Source organism: Pagrus major, chromosome 7, assembly GCF_040436345.1.
Source record: "Pagrus major chromosome 7, Pma_NU_1.0".
NCBI classification, from domain to species: Eukaryota; Metazoa; Chordata; class Actinopteri; order Spariformes; family Sparidae; genus Pagrus; species Pagrus major.
Window position 1 is genome coordinate 15,812,505 of NC_133221.1, and position 21,192 is coordinate 15,833,696.

The window sequence follows — 21,192 nt, forward strand, 5'->3', positions numbered from 1 at the left end:
AGAGTTTTCTCGAGGGTTTTAATCAAGCACTTGATTTATTTAGTAACGGTTCTGATCAACCAATTTATGATGTTTAAATCTCAGCATTAAGCACATGATGGGACTCATGCTAATTAAAGGGGGGAGGGTGTAACCCACACACTAAAAAGTGTTTGGTTACTATAGGGTTAACTCTTCGCGTTGTTTGTTTTGAACCTGTCGGCACCTGTACTGACGTCAGGGCCGATCCTCCGTTCGTTAGACTGACGGAAAAGCACGAGAGGGAAGCACAAGGAGATAACCCCACGCATGTGTTTGGTGAAACCGAGAGCTCAGAGAAAACTGTTGAAAAGAGAGGAAAAGTGTGTGAGAGGAGGTGCAGCGTCGCCGAGCATGTTCGCTTACACTGGCGGATCAGGATAGTTGTTGACTTACCTTTGAAACTCCGGTGAGTGAAGGCATTGATTATGTGTAGCTGTCGGCTAATACGGCCGTCGGCTAATACGGCCGTCGGTTAGCTAATTGGTCACGTTAGTATCATTTAGCACGGTAGAATGTGAGTTAAAACCAGTCGGAGTATTTTGGGAAGTTATACATGCTGAATATTGCTGAATATTGTATTGCTATATGGTGTTAATAAGTTCATCAGTTCGCATGAAAGCACTGTTAAAAAGGTGTAAAGGTTAAAAACATGTTACTGTGTTATTTAAAATGCTGAATTTCATTGTGAATGTGGATGTGAGGAAATTCATGTCTAAATACTGTTAAAAACTAGTAAATTCATGGGAGATTATCTCTATAAGTTAAAAAAGTGAAGAAATCTTGATTTGATTGAATCTGATATTTCATTTATGATGATATCATTTTTATTGAAGATGATAAGTAATTTGATTTGTTGTCTGCACAATATGTGTAGACTGGTTTTTGGTGACCCCGGATCCACTGAGAGAAGTTGAAGATTGATGGCGAGCGAAGCCCACCAGAAGAACTCTGAGGATTTCTGTTAGTAGACTGGCCAGCTACTACAAGGTCCCACTGTCAGATCGTCTTGGAATGCAACAGGATTTCCCAGATAAGCACATGAGCACATACACTAATACCTACCCGGGTAGTGTACATTAGAAACCCAAGACCAACAATACAAAGAACAGTACCAGTACAACAAGAACTGAACGAAAGAGACTGGATACAGAGACAATTATTTCTTTCCAGAGAATTTTATTTTTTTATTTTTTTATTTTTATTAAAAGTAAAGAGAGCTCTATTTTATTTGGGGTATTTTTCAGTCACTGTAATTGTGATATTTTTGTGTTTGTGTACTGAAATAAAACTGTCAGATTATTTACCTTATCTATGTTCTCTATTACTCCTTAGAACCTAGGTTTCAATTAGCACAGATTTAATACCGGTGCTACACGTATCTTTAACTTTAAAACCAATTTCTGATTCATATAAGTGAATTGATACACCCCTACTGTCCACCTTATCCAGTCTGACCCCCTGTATCACTCAGCCCTGAGGTATGTGACTAATTCTAGCTTCATGACCTATCACTGTACCTCACACAGCATGGTGTCACGGTGCTACAGTGACAGTCATGTTGTTTTTCTGTTTTCCTGTGTCCGGTTCTCCCTACCTGCTTTTCCTCCCTCCTTTTCTCCCTCACCTGCTCCTTCTCCTGTGTGTGTCTGTGGGCGTGGCAGCAGCAGCAGCAGCAGAGCGGCACACCTGTTCGAGATCATCTCATCACCCTCTGGCTTTATCTACCTGGTCTCTCCACCACTTCGGCGCTAGATTATTGCATCCCTTACGGTGACTTCGGAGTGCTGCCATTTTGTATTTTCGTGTTTTCTGTGTTTTTGCCTTTGTGCTGATTCCCTTGTCTTTGGCTCCTGCAGAGATCTTCAGCGCCGTTCTGCTCAGCTTCCTGCTGACCTGCTCTCCTGTGTTCTTCCATGCTGGCTCCAGTCAACCCTGCTTGCCTGCTTATCTGCCTACAAGTCTAGTCTCCTCCTCATTACCCTCCGGAAATCACAGTCAAATAACTGATAAATAATGTCAAATAAATACTTTACTTTCTGACTTCCTGTCTCCGTGCTCTGCATTTGGGTCCTAGAAAGATAACCTCACCGTAACACATGGTGGGAGAGTCATACCTCACTTTGCATAGACTACAACACTGGTATATCTTAATCTTCAAGAGGATTTTAGCCAAATCTTTCTCATTGCAAAATGTTCCTGATCGCACAAAATTGCTTCAGTTCAAAGTGCCTTACTTACACTGAACAAAAATATAAACGCAACACTTTTGTTTTTGCTCCCATTTTTCATGAGCTGAACTCAAAGTTGCCGTAATAATGCCGTAATAATCTTAGACCTTGCCGAGTTGTGGCTAAATTGTGGCTGAAAAAGTGTTTAATCTCTGTGTCTTTGTCTTGCCTTTTCTTGCTAGTGCTAGCTTTACTAGCATCCTCGTTGTCTGCACAGGTTTCACCATGCTGTCTCACCAGGTGAACGATTTGTCGTCTTCCCGACAACTTCCCGTCCTCCTTATAAAATCCAAATCTCTTCCAAACTTTTGATTTTAGATTTGACAGTGTATTGTAAATTTTGTCGGCCTTGTCGGACATGTTGCTTTCGTTTTTACCTGGCAGGCTTTTACGAGAGTTTGAAGATGCTGTGAGGAAGTAGCATCATAGCAGCCTCACTCAACTAATTCATAACTTTAAAACTGGGCCATTGACCAGTTCACAGTACATTTTGATTGACCCGGAGGTCCGCGTATCGGTGTAGGCGTATCTTTAACTTTAAAACCAATTTTGGATTAATATCAGTGAATTGTTGTACCCCTACTGTCCACCTTATCCAGTTTTGACCCCCTGTATCACTCAGCCCTGAGGTATGTGACTAATTCTAGCTTCAAGACCTATCACTGTACCTTATGCAGCATGGTGGGAGAATCATACCTCACTTTGCGTAGGCTACAACACTTGTACATCTTAATCTTCAAGATTACTTTAACCACATTTTTCTCGTTGCAAAATGTTTCTAATCTCAAATCACACAAATTGCTTCAGTTCATAGTGCCTTACTTATATGTCAGATTGGCAAATCAAGCCTGTCCTACTACGGTCCTTAGTGCTGGAATGATCTACAGGCCAAACTCTTGATCTTTACATATGCCTTAATATTGTTGCCTTCTCTACGCACTGTATAATAAAATATATTGTAAGACTAACTGCTGCTATTGTGGATTGATTTTAATGTTGTTGTTGTTCGCTTGTCATTTCCTTGATGCTGTGATTTAGACCCTGGCTTGGTTAGGGCTCACTTGTAAAAGAGACTTCCTCATTAAATGAAGGCTATACATACGATATAAAGTACAATCAATCATGATTTGTGAGGTGAAGTGTGACAACACCAGTCACCAGGATGAAATGTTAGTAGCACACATATGTCCAAGGTTGTCATTCGTACTAAATGTGGCATATCATGTTCACATTAAATGTCTATTAGCCACTGACCAAAACCCGTCTATTTTTCATGGGAAGTCAGACCATCTCCATCCGGGATTGTGACGACCAAAATAGGTATTTTAAGACAAACTATTATTTTTTCCTAACCCTAACCAAGCATTTAACCAGAACTGTTAAGGTGGGGTTTTGTCTGGACCCAAAATGCAGAGGCTGGAAATCAGTTTAAAGGTATTTATTTTGCAACAGAGTTCTTGATGGATTAGAAGACAAGGAGGGCAGGCAGGCAGGCTGGGTTGTCTGGTGGTGACGTAAAGGTATCACAGGTGAGCCAGTGGAGCTGAGCGGAGAGGCGCTGGAGGTTCTGCACACGAGGGAAAAAACACGAGCATTAGACTAGTAGGGGAAAAACAGTAGGGGAAAAACACTTGAGCTCAAGCACAAGAAAAATCGCTACACAAGAAAAACTCTGAAATTACACAAATTTGAGAGACAGAACACTGGTTTAGTCACTATACAAGATGGAACAGTGGAGAAGAGACCGGGTTGATATAGCTGAGGTTGATGAGCTGATGATCTGCAGGTGCACCTCTCTGTTGCCACAGAAACCGCTGCCACACCCAAAGACACAGACAAACACAGGGAAACGAGCAGGTGAGGGAGAAGGGAAGACAGATGTTCTATAAATGTGTCATATTGTTTATTGTGATACCAGTAACACAATTTTTAAGTACTATGAAGGGCAGTGGTTATAAGAATAAGTATAAGAGTAAAAAGAGTATAAGAATGTCAAATTTTCTGTATTGGAACAAAATTGTCAGTGAACTTAATTCAGGCATTTCTTCCTCCCTCACATTCCCTCCTGAACTTATTGGGCAATGCATATTAAAATATATAAATGTAGTTTTAGGGAGACAGGGTTGTTAGTCAAGATTAAAAGGGAGTTGTTCTTATTAAATACTTTTTATCAAATTTGTGAAATGCCTGTATTCTGGAATGCCACTTCTTGTGTGTCTGTTGTGTTTTGTGTTCTGAAATCTTTTGTTTTTTAAGTAAAGTGTCTTATCTGTTTTGTTAATTTCTCTTTTGCAGTCTAATGCGTTTTCACTTCCCTGATGAGGGCAGTGACCAATCTGATAGGTGTGGTGAGATATAAAAGCCAGGTACTGTTCCAACCCCTCAGCAGTCTAAACGTGTTTTAATATTGTTCGTGTGGCTATCCTGATATATCTGCTGCTTGTTGGACAAACATAGAAAGCATCAGTTAGCCATGGCTACAACTTCTGAAAGCTCGTCAGAGGAGGTAGAGATAATCTTCCAAGGCAAGGTAAAATATTGTGTACTGTAACTACACATCACACTTCATTTTCAGGCCTAGATAGCTATAATAATTATTACTGTACTTGTATTATGATTGTGTATATTTTATTCCTCTGTAGCTGTGGCTTCATGTTTGAATTCAATAGGCCTCATTCAAGAAAATGTTTGAATTCTTATCCTTTTGCTAGCTCACAGAGCCCTCAAGAGATTACAGCTGGTTGTACTGGTACTCTTTTGGGTAATATTTTGGGACTCTGTCCGGCCAGGTGTTTAATGATCCCATCCACGGGCATTTGGAGTTGCACCCACTTCTCGTCAAAATCATTGACACGCCACAGTTCCAGAGACTTCGATTCATCAAGCAGCTTGGGGGGGCCTACTTTGTTTACCCTGGAGCATCCCACAACCGCTTCGAACACTCCATTGGGTATGTCTGCATTTTTTCTGATACACTGCAACTGTTCTGTGTCCTAAGATACTCACAAATTTGAGAGATAGAGCACTGGTTTAGTCACCATACAAGACGGAACAATGTGGCACTGGAGTGCAGAAGAGACCGGGTTGATATAGCTGAGGTTGATGAACTGATGATCTGCAGGTGCAGGTCTCTGTTGCCACAGACACCGCTGCCACAACAAAGACACAGACAAACACAGGGAAACGAGCAGGTGAGGGAGAAGAGAGGGGGGATTAGGAAGATACTCAATCCTAATGGCTGGTATCAACAATGACATGAACAAAGCAATGAAATTAAAGTTAACATTGCATACCTTAGTACAAATATACAAGTCCATATTTTCTGTTTTGCAATAAGATACGATAATTGAGTAATGAGTTGGATTTTTTCATTGTTCTGCTGTAAAGGGTGGCACACTTGGCAGGAGAGCTTGTACGAGCTCTGAGAACACGGCAGCCGGAGCTCGGGATCACTGATGAAGACATCCTTTGTGTGCAGATTGCTGGTCTCTGCCATGACCTGGGTGAGTAATACATACCTTTTTCACTATTACATGTAAAAGGTTTTAAGTGTTAATTGCTGGTTGTGATTTAGAGTAAAAATGACAGATGGACATTATTTGACAAATTGTCAATAAAAGCTGGTGTTGCTCTAATGTACAGTGTTACAGCAAGTATTTACAATAAAAGGCTGGCCCCTAAATGAAGAATGAATGAAGAAAATAAAGGCAGTTTGTGCAGTGTTTCACATGAAAATGTACAATTTAGGTATTTTTCTTTTAACAATACGCCTGTTCTAATTTTAATTTTGATCTGATGCCAATTAAAACTCAAAGGTTCCTGCAGATATTTCAGATTAAATGCCTTACAGGAAAGAAGAGGAAAGGTATGGGGAGGCCGTTAATGTGAAACATTTGCAGTCTTGAATTTCATTGAGATCAGCTTAACGTAAAAAGAAAGAATGGTGAAGTGGAAAGTTTTGGTTAAGCTCAAAGAACTATAGGCAACAGTGTTTGAAGCTCTTCCAAACCATCATACTGAAGGGTGGGGTTGAAAAAACATTCTTCAGAGAGAGAGGAGTGATGCAATAATTGTTTTAATATACAATAATGTCACTTTTTCCAGTCTCTCCTGTAAGGCATTCATAGTGTAGCACTCACTGTACACACAAGAAATGACCGCTCATTCACTCATTCTCTTCTAATAAACTGACACCCAGTGGTTTCTTCTATAGTGAGAGGTAAATCAAAATTTAGGACACTTATCAATCATAGTCACCGTGATTCAGACTGATTGAGTCAGTTTTTTTAAAGACCTGTATGGAACCTACTGGTATGTTGATGAAAATGATTCTGCAAAGATGTACAGTACGTCATCATGAGTTTATCATATTCATCAAATGGATAAACATGGCTGTAATGTTGAACTGACATTACCAGCAAAATATAATAACAACAAATGGAAGCAGGTCCCAAAATAGTTCTTTTATAAAAATGCAATTATTAAATTGGGGGAGAGTATATCCCTGCCTCTAATTTGCCCTATTTCATATAAAAACAGGCCTGATAAGTTCATGGTTAATGGTAGATACATTCACTCATATCGATACACTATTCTGCACCTTGCACAGCCAACAAGAAGCAATACAGCACTTCATATCCAAAAAGCCTCAAGATATTTTTATGCTCAGCCATTTACACACCGATGGAAAAGCCACCAGGGGCAATTTGGGGTTCAGTACCATAAGTAACATGCACCCACGAGATCAGGGGATCAAATCACCAACCATCCTACTTGCTTTACCTCCTGAGTCACAGCCGCTCACTTTACAGTTCACAGGAGATAATTATTAGGTTATCTTATAACTATTTCTCTATATCTAGGACATGGGCCCTTTTCCCATCTGTATGAAAAGTTCATCGAGAAAAAACGTCAAGAAAATGAGTCGGGTCCAGGTCATGATGAAAAGTGTGAAAAACGCATCCAGAAAATCCAGAATCCAGAAAAGCATTGGAAGGTAAGTTTTCCATGATGTATGTCAAAAGAACCTATCAGAAAATTAAGTACAGAGAAAAACAGAGACAGAAACTGCATTACAGGAGAAATTTGTCACGTTTTATGTCGATATCCCAATCAGTGTTGATGGTAAATGTAGTTAATTGAGGCAATAAAATCCTCAGTGCGTGGTGTCTTTACAGAGAAAGTTGGCTTATTAGAGTTTTCCTGCTTGCACAGCCTGCCTACATGTACCAGGACTCGCTAACGTCCCTACATCTGCGAGTACGAGGAATACAATACGCCAAGTTTATTCCCTGTGGTCTGTCTGCTAAGAAGAAGAGCCTCATGGAAATTATATTTAAAAAGTTCTTCATTGTACAAACAAACGAAATTCGTCAAAGCAAGTCATTTGGTGCTTTCCTGCTGCAGGGTTACCACCAGGTTTGACTCACTGTCACCTGTTGGAGCTGCAGCCCTGTGCGTACTCGGAGATGCTGCTTGGCTCTCTTTATTCTCAATGCGCCTCCTTGACATGGCCTCTCCACCTACTAAAGATAAGCCCCATTCACACTGCATTCAGTGTGGGAATCATGCGCCGATTCTCCGCATCGCTGTCTGTGTGAAAGTTACAGATGCGGAGAGGGGGGACAGTTTTGCTGCAGCTCTGAGGCGGATCAGGGGTGTGTCGATCTGATGGCATTCAGAAATGTGACGAAGAGTTGGTAGGACAGACAGTACGACAGACACTTCTCCACATATAACTGTGGTATTTTTTTCCTCATATAAGTTGCCAGACACCACTAGTTACCTCACTGATGTTGTTTGGTCCTGTAACGTTGCTTTGTGGGTCATTTCTCTTTTATTGATGAGTTAAGGATCTGTTTAGTTATCAGACTGTGAAAACCATCAGACTGACAGACCCCTGATTCGCGCCTCCGGCTTATCTATTTACACAGACGCCGGCTCGTCTCTGCTGCGGCTCTGATACTACTTCCGGAGGCACATCACAGCTGTAGCAAAACTGTCCCCCCTCTCCATCTGAAACTTTCACACAGACGTTGATGCAGAGAATCGCCGCATGATTCCTGTACTGAAAGGGCAGTGTGAATGGAGCAAGTGATTATTTGTCCTCATCGACGGATTAAAAAAACAGTAAACAACCAGGAAGAGGCAGATCATTACTGTGTTTTAAACTGGGGCACGAGACTGAACCGAAGTCAAAGTGAAACTTAACGCTACACAAATTAGTGTCTGTTGTGTTCCCTCTGTAGTATTTATTCATGCAAAATGCCCTTGATTGCCACATTATGTGACGGGCCACCGGGTCATTTGCATTACCCCTGCTACACGCACCGCCGCAGCCAAAATGGACTACCCTTATTAAAATAAATGGGAAAACCTGCGTTTTCACCGCAATGCTGGATTCAATGTGAATATAAATCCTGTTTACTTATTGTCCCCACCAAATTGGATATATATTAGGATTACACAGATTACCAGTTAAAACTGGGCTATTTTTTGTTGGGGAATAATGCCCTGCAGTGCACACTTTGTCATATTTGTTGATGATTGAAGATGATTGAATAAAATATTTATACTAATATTTGTATTAATCAAGTAATAATAAAATAATAGTTAATAGATTAATCCAATGAATAATCAATAGATTCATCAATAAAAAAAAATATCGTTAGGTGCGGCCCTAAAAAAGTCTCCCCCTCTATGACCTCCTCTGCTCTCTTTTGCTGAACACAAGGCTGGTTTGCATACAGGCAAGACATGAAAGAAGTTTTGTGTTTGAGTGCCAGCTGACACACCCCCCATGAATGTATTATTTCGATATATCACACCTGCTGGAGACCCAGAGGTGAAGACTAGAAATCCAAACTGGAAGGGCCTGCAGTTCTTCTGAGTACCAGTGACGTAACTGGTTCTTGGAAGACTGCTGTAAGTTATAGCCACAGATCTGTCATCTGGCAAAAATGACAGATCCTGTCAAGTTTTAGCAAACTACTTGTAAAGTGAGTGATTGTTTTTTTTGACATTGAATTCTCATATTAAAATATGAATGAGTCTGTTTCTGTTGCAGCATGAGAAGGCCTCTATAGAAATGTTTGACCACCTGGTGGATGTCAACAAACTGGAGGCGGAGATAAAGAAGTGGGGCCTGGACCCTGACAAGGACCTGAAATTCATCAGAGAAATGATTTACGGGCCTCCGGACACTGAAGTTGTTCAAGACAACGGAGCCAGTCATGCTCAAGTGAATTGTGTTAAATCAATCAGTATCATCATTACCACAGCAGCCAAAATCTAAATTCACTCTTGTGTGTCATCTTCTCAGTGGCCATATGAAGGTCGGTCAAAGGACAAGTCCTTCCTCTATGAAATCGTGTCCAACAAAAGAAATTACATTGATGTGGACAAGTTTGACTACTTTGCCAGGTGGGACTTGTTGAACAGCTACAGTTGCTACAATTCACTTTTTGATATAGAAGGATGAACTACTATGTGTTACAATAACAATATTCTCTGGATTATTTTAACAATATGCAGGATTCCTTAGGGTGAATTGATTAGTTTAACATATTAAGCCACATTTCTTCACATATTTCTTAACTTTGATTAATTTCAGGGACTGCCACCACCTGGGCATGAAGAACAACTTTGACTATCGCCGCTTCTTCCACTTCGCCAGGGTGTGTGAGGTGAATGGCGAGAAGCAGATCTGCATTAGAGACAAGGTTCAGACATTGTTACTCCTGCTTTTTATCAGATTTTAAACAGCAATCCATTTATCTGATTAGATGTGACTAAACTATTGGTTATCTTAACAGGAGGCGGGCAATATCTATGACATGTTCCACACAAGGTACCAACTCCACAAGAGAGCCTACCAACACAAAGTGACCAAGATCATAGAGGCTATGTGAGTACATACCCTTCCCCTGTTGGTACTCCAACATTTAGCGCTGTCTGCTGTCTGATGTAGCTTATGTCATTTCCTTTATGATTTACTCTCTTGTATGGTACACTGCAACATGTTCTTAAAAGAGATAATGATGTTGGGTATGATTATCCAGGATCACAGACGCTTTTGTAAAAGCAGACAAGCACATCAAGATTGAAGGCTCAAAGTTGACTCTCTCCACAGCCATAGATGATATGGAGGCCTACACCAAGCTGACAGGTCTGTAGATACCACTGTGATCTGTGACCAACAAAATCTAATCAGTTCATCCTTAACTCAAAGTAGATGTTTATGACAAATTTGAAGAAATTCCCTCAAGGCGTTGTTGTAATAGAACATTCACAAGAATGGGATGGACAACCTGAAAACATAATGCTAAATTTGTCCTTTATTTCTCTTGTACAATGTTGTTAGATTTAGTGAAGAGAACATATAATTATCACAAGTCTGCACAAACCTGCAAATACACCGACTATGTATTTTTGTACTTATTGTGACACAAAATGTAAATCATCATTTATTCCCAAATTGTATCTCCAAAAGTGAGGCGATTTTACATGAGAAGATATAATAAAGGTAATTACGGGGGATTTGTTGATTGTAAATATTATATCATAGTCCGAAACCAGTTGAAATTCAGCAAGCTTTTTTAATCGTGGCTAGACTTCCAACCTAGAAATACTTGCATTCGGAGGCGTGGCTTCTGATACGGCAGCCGCTTTGCCACATCACTCTTGTGAACAAGAGCAGCCAATGAGGTATCTACGTGTATATATCTAAACGGTTGTTATTGTAGGTAGTTTTGATCATGTGATCATGCACATTAAATGACACCAGATCCTGTAAATTAGATAGTTGTAATCAGTGATGAACATCAAAATGCTGGATTGAGCCAGCTTTTATCAAGGATGTTTAAATAATATGAATTATTATGTATTTAGGGACAAATTATCAAGTAATTTTATCACATAGTCAAATTATTTATTAATTACTTTGTAACGTTGTCTTTGGTTTGTTCTAACTCACCTTTCTTCAACTTTGTTACTGTTTGTTCTGTAGATCGTGTGTTTGAGGAAATACTCTTCTCTTCCTCCAAAGAACTGAAGGATGCTAAGGAGATTCTGGAGAGGGTCAACTCTCGAGACCTCTACAGGTTTCTGGGGGAAATGCCGACTAAGACACCCAAAGTGTGTATCTAATGTCTCTGTGTGGCCATGTTGCCTTACACATCTATTGGAAATATTAACTAGTTCACTATTACAACAGAGCTGGATGTAAAACTCTTTTTGGTCTTGTTAAGTGTACATTGCTTGTTCTGTCGTCTCTATCATTCTACACACCTTGTATAGGTATTGTGCCTGGATTTCATGTCGACCACAGCAAATTCCAGAGTCATTCCTAGAAATTGAATTTAGATGATGTGATAGCACTCTGAGCAAATCATAGGCTACGTTGACACTAAGCTGGGGCATTTTTAAATCACATTGTTTTTGTGTGAAAACAATTTCACAATTTCCAAAAGTTTCCAGGCCATTTTTAGCCCACTGAACCCCCTTTCAGTCCCCTCCTAGTCCCTGTGATGACCTGTTTTTAATGTAGCCAAATTCACAATACAGTTGTAGTCCTTTACATATTTTTCTGACAGACAATGGAAGAAGTAGAGATAGTCACTTAATCATAGCTCATAGATACTACACAGATTGACACAGGGTCACATCATCATATTTCAAAAGCTCCATTTTCTTCAAACATAAGAGGGGAAAATGGACTTACACACTTCAAACTTAATTTTGGGGTGAGAAAAACACTGTTTTAGTGTGGACAGAGAGCCAAAACCAAGAAACAAAGATATATCTCCTATTTCTTCCCCTTTCTCCTTCATCCTGATCGATGCTTGGAACAAGGAATTCCAAGGGCTGGAATCAGAGGACTTTGCAGTTTTGGTATGTTTTAGTCTAATTACTTTAACTTCACATTCCTTAAAATCTTGATCTTGATAATTCATTTGATTTGTCAGATGCCCTCTGTTGTGACAAAATTAACTTGTGAATATAAAAACAAACTTCTAGCTCACCTTTGTCATTTAGGTCATTACTCTGGACTATGGGATGAAAGACAAGAACCCTGTGGATCATATTAACTTCTACAGCAAGAAGAACCCAGACAAGGCAGACAAGCTCCCCAAAGAGAAGGTCAGAACTAAAGCAATGATGACAGAATATTTCATCTTAGTCATTCCTTGCGTGAACGGTTTGTCCCCTGTGTGTTGTTATTCATGGGGCAGCTTCTGGTATGTTATTATTCACAACTTTATGTTGCTGTCGTTTTTAAGGTGTCCCAACTTCTCCCAACAAACTTTTCTGAGACGATAATCAGGTTTTACTGCAAGAAGACTCATAAAACAAGTCCGCGCGCTGAGAACAATCAAGAGGTAACAATTAGATCTGAAAACTATTTCCATCTATGAATCTACAGATTCTTTTCTACATTAATTAACTAATAGAGCTATCTTATACAGATGAAAAACATCTTAAAGCCCAATGTGGCATCTTGAAGTATCTTGTTTTTTTCTGGCAAACAATCCACCCACTCCAAATTATCCGTCACATGAAAAAAAGACAAGTAGCAGATCCTCACAAGTCATAAGCTGGATTGAGGTATCATTTGGCATTTTTCCTTTTAACACTGGCTCTTGTTAATACTGATACACTTGTCTGTGCTTTTTTTACCTACCTGCAGGACGGAGATGATGGACCAGCAGAGAACAGCCCTGGGGAATCAACCAATTAATCTGAAGTTTGGAAGATGAAGATCCAAACCTGAAGAAAGAAACCAAAAACTCCCTGGTACTCATTTGTTCGTTATGATTAGAAATTATTAAAATGCTGTATATGGTGAGTATGTAACACCATTTTTCTCAAAAAACAAAACAACAATAACGCATGTAAATGAGTATCAATGAGGATGCATTAATGCACATTCAGGGCATGTACTTAGGCCTGTTCAATATTATTCACATATCTTTGTTTTAGTTTGATCATTTTAAAATCAGTCACATTTTAGACTCCTTTCTCCATCTGCAGCTGTAAGTGCCTCATTTAAGACTGAATCCCTGTTTAATACCATGTTAGTACCAAATACATTACATTCTGTCATTATGTTGTGAAAAATCAATCATGGTTACTCAAAATGTCTTTGTGTAAAACTAAATCTTGTAAAGTGTCTTTGAGAGTTTTTAAAAGCGCTGTACAAATAAAATGTATTATTATTATTATTATTATTATTAAGTACTGAATGTTTTACAGCAGGGTTTTATTCAGCCATCTGTCACATGTATGCTTCTTTGTGTATAATCTGTGTATTCTTCATGATCAGGTAAAGATGTAGAGCACTGCGTAAAGCACATGTGCAATGGAGTAGGTCATTTAGAGTAGACATTTATTTCTTGATTATGAGTTTCAGATATTTAGTGGTGTTTGGTTCTGATGTTAATCACGTTAATCAATATGGAAAACTGATAACATAATGTTTTGACTTGGAGTGATATTGGATTGAAGTTCATTCTTGGTGGCGGTTGTGGTTGTTTTACTCTTTTTTTGCACTTTGTATTTTATCTATCAATATGAAATACACATTTAATAATCTTTCATGCTATACAACTCAATTTGCTTTCTTTGATGTAACCACCTGTATGAATGTGGTTAAGACAGAATTGTGAAGAATAAAGGGAAACCTACCAGAGGTTATTATAACCTTTCAACTGTATCCCTATTGAGATGGGTTAATAACAGATTGTGCCTGATCTTTTTGAAATAAAGCTCTTTTTCCTCTTTGTTGTGTGTCCTCTTGCAGTTCAACTTGTCTAACAATAGATAAAATCATATACAGATGGAGAATGGAGATGCTATATAACTATAACAACAGTTGAATTTGAGTTTTTATGATGCAATGTATTTATAGCATTTATGTATTTTCAGAACACATTTTTAATTAATTAAGCTCATATCAAACACTATGAGTGTAAATGCAGTGACTCCGTAAGGAACTGTACATTAACTGAAATAAATATCATAATATGGCTCGTGAATAACTTAAAGTGTAAACAAGGTTATCAATATTTGCTCAAAGTAAATATGTTTCAATATTTTAACTGAAGCATTTCATTACAAAATGCATCTTAAAAGGACGGAAAAGTGAGTACGCGTCTCCATGTTCAGCACGATGGCGTTTAATGTCCGCGACAACTTCTGTAGCCTCATTTAGCCACAAATCAAACACCATTTTTAAGACACGTAAGCGCTTTAAAATTCAAGTGTGGGACATTTAATAATTTATTTTATGCTGAGGAACAAAACGTGTAAATATGTTAAGCCTGTGGTGACCAAAGAGACTATTTCACGCATTTAGCTGAAAACCTGTTGACTTTGAGACGAGGGAACCGGATGTGCAAAATTGCTAACTGATTTCCAGGTTCTAGGACTCATTACTACAGCACTCCATAGCATTTAAATATTGCTTTTTTTTAGGACAACCAGTATGAATTCATGTATCCCCTTTGTCTTGCGGGCGGTTTTTAAATTGTGCAGAAGAAAAACCTAATTTAATTTTTGTCTCTTGCATTCAGCAGTTCAAAGTGAATATTTGAGTGTTCAAAAGTGTCAAAAATTCTGACAAAAAATGTTCGAGTTGATCAATTTTAACACGTAACTCATTATGTTAGAGCAAACAATATGAGTTTCATACAAATATAGGCACCTTAGATGCTGTGCCTGGTTTACACTTTACATTTATCTTAAATATTCTGCCTATACACAAATGGCCAGTGAAATATGTCTTAAAGTTGATGCTACAGGTCGGACTTAGCAAGAGTAGGGTTCAGTCCCGTCCAGTGCTCCGGACCACATGTGTTTACATTACGACCATGCCTCAACTGCAGACACGGGTAAGTAGTTTTAAGAGTCCTCACTGGACGTAATCTTGGGTCGTGACGTCATCACTATGCTTGGTTCCACCCTCCGCGCGCCAATCACAAGGGGGCGACCTGCGTCATGTTACATGAAGGTAATAAACCGGAAGAGAGGTGTTTCACTTGTAAAATAAAACAATACAATATGTGCTGAGGTTGATGTTTACTGATGATCCACAATTTACGTTAACAGTGCACATCACAAAATGGCCTTTTGTTTGTTAGTTTCTAGTTGTTTACAGTAGGGATGATAATTGTGAAATTGTGCAGGGATGAAGTAAGTAAGTAAGTTAAACACTGATCAATATCCACACAAAAAAAATATTTTGTGACAGTCGTCTAATCCGACATGCAGCCAAAATAGGCACCCCAACCAAAACTATTATCTGAAAACCAACAGAAGCACAAAATGTTTGATTGATATATAAAAATTAAACAACACAAAGCAAGACACAAATATAACAACAGGAAAATAAAGTAGAAATGGTGATAATGATAATAATGAGTATATACACTGTATTCATCTTCCCCATGAGGATATGAGCATTGCACAGGATAACTGCAGCCATAATTGTAATACACACATGGTGTGAAGTATTATACTAAGAACAAAGTATAAAAGTATAATTGCACAACTACTATTGAAAATTACGTGATACAAACAGCAATTGCACAGGCTGCTGCTTATCCAAATCTTTTGTATGAGTTTTATTGGTATTTACTTTGAAATATGAAATTGCAATATAGTTTTGCAATCTGTTTTTTCTTATCGTTCAGGGTCACCATTGAGGTTGTGTACTTGAATTTTTTTTTTTTCTCTGTATCTGGGGGAGTTTACACTTCACTTGGTTTATTATGTAGGCTGATTCCAGTATTTGCATATTTATCATAGTTGAATTTGACTCCTTCAAAGCCACAAATAATAAAATATAGAATTATTATATATTTCCCCATCAGAACTTTATTCTTAAACAGCATTTATACCTTTTTGTAACTGTAGCTATAACCGTATTTATTTAACATTAAATAGGGTGTAGGCGTATCTTTAACTTTAAAACCAATTTCTGATTCATATAAGTGAATTGATACACCCCTACTGTCCACCTTATCCAGTCTGACCCCCTGTATCACTCAGCCCTGAGGTATGTGACTAATTCTAGCTTCATGACCCATCACTGTACCTCACGCAGCATGGTGTCACGGTGCTACAGTGGCAGTCATGTTGTTTTTCTGTTTTCCTGTGTCCGGTTCTCCCTACCTGCTTTTCCTCCCTCCTTTTCTCCCTCACCTGCTCCTTCTCCTTTGTGTGTCTGTGGGCGTGGCAGCAGCAGCAGCAGAGCGGCACACCTGTTTGAGATCATCTCATCACCCTCTGGCTTTATCTACCTGGTCTCTCCACCACTTCGGCGCTAGATTATTGCATCCCTTACGGTGACTTCGGAGTGCTGCCATTTTGTATTTTCGTGTTTTCTGTGTTTTTGCCTTTGTGCTGATTCCCTTGTCTTTGGCTCCTGCAGAGATCTTCAGCGCCGTTCTGCTCAGCTTCCTGCTGACCTGCTCTCCTGTGTTCTTCCATGCTGGCTCCAGTCAACCCTGCTTGCCTGCTTATCTGCCTACAAGTCTAGTCTCCTCTTCATTACCCTCCGGAAATCACAGTCAAATAACTGATAAATAATGTCAAATAAATACTTTACTTTCTGACTTCCTGTCTCCGTGCTCTGCATTTGGGTCCTAGAAAGATAACCTCACCGTAACATGGTGGAAGAGTCATACCTCACTTTGCATAGACTACAACACTGGTATATCTTAATCTTCAAGAGGATTTTAGCCAAATCTTTCTCGTTGCAAAATGTTCCTGATTGCACAAAATTGCTTCAGTTCAAAGTGCCTTACTTACACTGAACAAAAATATAAACGCAACACTTTTGTTTTTGCTCCCATTTTTCATGAGCTGAACTCAAAGATCTAAAACATTTTCTATATACACAAAAGACCATTTCTCTCAAATATTGTTCACAAATCTGTCTAAACCTGTGTTAGTGAGCACTTCTCCTTTGCCGAGATAATCCATCCCACCTGTAGTACACCAGGAAAAAAGTATTGGCATGAAAATCTACTCAACTAACAGCACTGATTATGATTTTTCACTGTTACATTGCAGTCATGTTGTGTTTTAACCCAACAGAAACTGCTTTTTAATCATGGTCATAACATCTTGATTACGCTAAGAACAACCACGAGGCCTGGTCAGATAACAAATCTGATGTCAGATGCCCATGTCTCTGTCTCTGAGGTTATTTGACATTAAAACAAAATGATATCTGTCTGCACAGACAGCATCTTTAAACATCCATCTATGACCTCAAAACCAGAACATCTGATGATGTATTGCCGTTGATAGAGGCACAGCTATCATATTCTTAGTCAGGATAAGACTGCAGGAGAATGTCACATATAACTTCAAGATATAGACTAATCTTTGTTCTTAAGACTTTAGACATATGTATTGCAAAAATGTAGTAAAATTCAACTTCAGTATCAATCCAGGTTATCCATAACAAAAGTTATGACAAAAGAGAAATGAGAACATAATTATGGTGGAGTAAAGCAAAATGAACCCTTAATAATTGAACAACAGTGCCATCTTGTGGTCATTTGGTGTAGTTGGCAAACATGTATAGTGTACAAAGGGTACAAAAGTCTGTGTGTCTTTATGTATTTGTCCTTTGCATATCTCGCAAACTGTTCACCTGATCTGCTTCACACTTGGTGGATGTATTACTGGGGACTCGAGGACGTACGAGTGAGATCAGGGGTGGGGTTAAGGCCAACCTTTAGACCTCAACAATGGGGAAGGATTTTGAAACCAGGGTTCTGGTGGTCCAACTCTCGATGGGGGTTGTCACGGTGAAACCCTTGTGAATGAAAATCTGAAATGCATTTAAATATTCTTTCTCCTCTCCATTTCTCTGTCTGTCTGTCTCTCGCTGAAGATGATGAGGTGCAGTGGTACAGCAGACAACACTCTGTTCAGTGCCAGAAACAGGTCATGATAACTAAACAGAGAAACAGTGTGAAAATTTGAGAGTCTTGTTTCAAAATAGCTTCAAAATGTTCTCAGAATATTTTTAATATCGACTGATATGTTTTTTTCAGGGCTGATTCCAATACCGATGATTAGTAATCCAGGAGACCGATAATTGATAACTGGAACCGATATATATTTACAGGAAAAATAGTTAAACAAAAATAAAATAAAAATCTTATTCTCAAAGTTGAATGTAACCAACAACAATTTACTCAAGTACTGTGCTTATGCGTATTTTGGAGGTATGGAGGCCTCAGTATTTCCATGTTCTGCTACTTAACACTTTCACTCCACTGCATTCATTCAATTTAGCTACTAATTACTTTGCAAATTCAGATTATTCAGTGCTGATTGGCTATTACTCGTCACATCAGTGTTGTGGACACTGAGACCATGGAGCGATGACCAGTGAGGTTAAATGGAAAACAGGACATTGTCTGATCACTAGTGAGACCATGTGGAGATAAATCCTTACAGGAACCTGTTTTTACTGGCATGTCAGGCTTGCGGAAGGTTTGGCTTCATGAAAAAATATCAGACATCTCTGGGTTTTTGTTCATGCAAAAGAACTCAAATCTCACTAGTGATAAGACAGTTTCCTCGTTCCATGTCCTGTTTTCTTTGTTGCCTGCTGTGGTTTCTAGTTTTTACATATGTTGTTTCAAAAGATGAGCAGCATACTGGCTGGGGAAAAAATCATCTCAGTGAGGCTGGAACATTTGAGTTTATTATTGGGATAATCAGCATTACTCTGATTATCGGTATCAGCATTTTTCAGAGCATTGGTGATAGAGAGGGCTGAAAAAACCTAACATAGATAAGACAACAGACTCTTGTCCAAGGAGTTCAAGGACTCCTCCTAATGTGTGTTCTGATAATGGTTGATATATGAAGCATAAACTATGGGACGTACGTGTACGTAAAATTTATGTTAACTTGTGGGAAAGGTGGAGATAATGGGAGTGTTATTCTAAGTGGTCCAGATGTAACCTATGACCTGTACAATTGTGTGTATTGGATTTTTACAACTATAAACGACTGAGAGAGACTGCTTCTGCTCAGTCAACATCTATGCGCTGCTGATGTGTGACTTGCTTGCAAGCAATAAAGGAACTTCTAGAAAAGAAATATTGTGTCAAAATTGGTGTTTTGACCAACTCTCATCTGCACTAGACAAGTAACTGACTTTCACTTGCCACAACACTACCACTTAAAGTAATCAGCAGTGAAATCCAACAAGTGAACACAAACACACTTGGACGCTCCAGAAATGACTATAGCATTGTAGGTGCCACTCTCTGCATCTCACCCTAACAAACTGTCATCACTAACTTTCCTGTTCTCACTAACCCAGAGAATACCTGAGAAACACAGGTATTTAGTGAATTCAATGTCATAATCATAGTGTTTATCTGGATTTTCTTTTTCTTTGTGTAACTTTTGTTCTTAATATTCTGTTCATGATTCTTGCTTAGCCAAGATAGAGAGTAAGCCAATGCCCAGCTGGTTACTGAACTGCCCTTATGTTATCAATATTAATGAATTGACACATGAACTCCTTCAAACTATGAATTATGCATTTGGATTTGTGCTCTCAGGATCCCACATCAAGCGACATCCTGAGACCAAAGGGGGGATGTTGGGACCCACAGACGAAGTCATTCATTGTGGATTTCAAAATGGACTCTGAACTAAACTCAGTTTCCCAGAATTCTCCAGTCTTCACACCTAGGTGTAAACTCAGCTTTGAGCTACTATTGGTCAGGGTGACAGACCCCCCACTGACCAGATGGTCAAAACAGCTCCTTCCTTTCGTTCTCTCTCTTCTCCACCTCTCTCCCCATGGGGCTGCCTGCCCTCAAGTTCTCTTTTCCTGGATTCTTCTCGGCCAAACAGTTGTTGAGAGTTGCCAGCTGCATTTCCAGCAGGCCCAAAGAATTTCTCCTCACAGCAGCGACGCAAGGTTCTGCTAGTATATGTTTAGTATGTAAAATATGACAATAAAGTGTCAGGTGATTATAGCACTCAGATTGATGTGGTGACGTGAAGTTACATTTTGTGAGGTGAAGTTTGACAACACCAGTCACCAGGATAAAATGTTAGTAGTACACATTATGTCCAAGGATGATATTCATACTAAATGTGGCATATCATGTTCACATTAAATGTCAATTAGCCACTGACCAAAACCCGTCTATTTTTCATGGGAAGTCAGACCATCTCCATCTGTGATTGTGGCGACCAAAATAGGTATTTTAAGACAAACTATTCTTTTTTCCTAACCCTAACCAAGCATTTAACCAGAACATAAGCACAGTGTTGTTACAAGAGACAAATAGAAAATTCAGACTAAACAAATGTAAAGTTGCAACTTCAGGGCCGGTTTTTGCTATGGGCAATGTGGGCGACCGCCCAGGGCTCAATCTATGTGAGGGCGCACGAGCGCCCTCAAAAAAAAAAAAAAAAAAAAATCAAAGCAAGGGGGAGGGGGGAGGGGGATAGACTGATGATCCCAGGCCACACAACACAAACTGCTTCCAAATAAATTGTATTTCATTCCTAAAATTAATATAGACCCATATACCTACATGTAATTAATTGGGTTATGTGAAAAATGTAAAAATAATAATTAAAAAAAAATAAAAAAATCTGTGTATGCATCTACGTGAATTTGTTTACATCACGTGACTCCGGTTGTTTGACGGGCGAACGGACGGTGTTGGCAAAAGGTAGTGATGCCGAGTCTTCATCTTCATCATGGATCAAAGTAAAACACCAAAGAAGCCATCAGGTGCCCAGTTCAGAAAAAGAAGAAAAGAAGAAGAGGAGAAACGGGCAAAAGATAAAGGTATGCAGATTTCTATGAGTGACGTGAGTGACAGTAGCCTACAGGCTATTTATTAGCCTATAGGCTATTTATTAGCCTCTTGCTAATATGTTG

The 21,192-nt window shown here is 39.0% G+C and overlaps 1 protein-coding gene and 1 long non-coding RNA gene across 2 annotated transcripts; both read left to right on the forward strand.

The window, feature by feature from the left end:
* The first annotated feature begins 302 nt into the window (after nt 1-302).
* LOC140999137 (uncharacterized) lies at nt 303-1,322 on the forward strand. The gene is made up of 2 exons (XR_012179476.1): nt 303-427; nt 896-1,322. It is a non-coding gene; the product is annotated as an uncharacterized lncRNA (long non-coding RNA).
* A 3,400-nt stretch (nt 1,323-4,722) lies between these two features.
* LOC140999396 (deoxynucleoside triphosphate triphosphohydrolase SAMHD1-like) lies at nt 4,723-12,987 on the forward strand. Its single transcript, XM_073469762.1, has 14 exons — nt 4,723-4,779; nt 5,039-5,199; nt 5,637-5,752; nt 7,112-7,159; nt 7,226-7,245; nt 9,316-9,498; nt 9,571-9,671; nt 9,862-9,970; nt 10,064-10,155; nt 10,310-10,416; nt 11,257-11,384; nt 12,285-12,389; nt 12,530-12,628; nt 12,937-12,987. Exons 1-14 carry the CDS (start codon nt 4,723-4,725, stop codon nt 12,985-12,987), a joined length of 1,377 nt encoding a protein of 458 aa, XP_073325863.1.
* Nucleotides 12,988-21,192: the final 8,205 nt, after the last annotated feature.

Coding starts and splice junctions, on each gene's coding strand:
- LOC140999396 (XM_073469762.1), top strand. CDS start 4,723: ATGGCTACAACTTCTGAAAGCTCGTCAGAGGAGGTAGAGATAATCTTC. Junction 9,499..9,570: donor GTCATGCTCAAGTGAATTGT/GTTAAATCAATC, acceptor TCATCTTCTCAG/TGGCCATATGAAGGTCGGTC. Junction 9,672..9,861: donor AAGTTTGACTACTTTGCCAG/GTGGGACTTGTT, acceptor GATTAATTTCAG/GGACTGCCACCACCTGGGCA.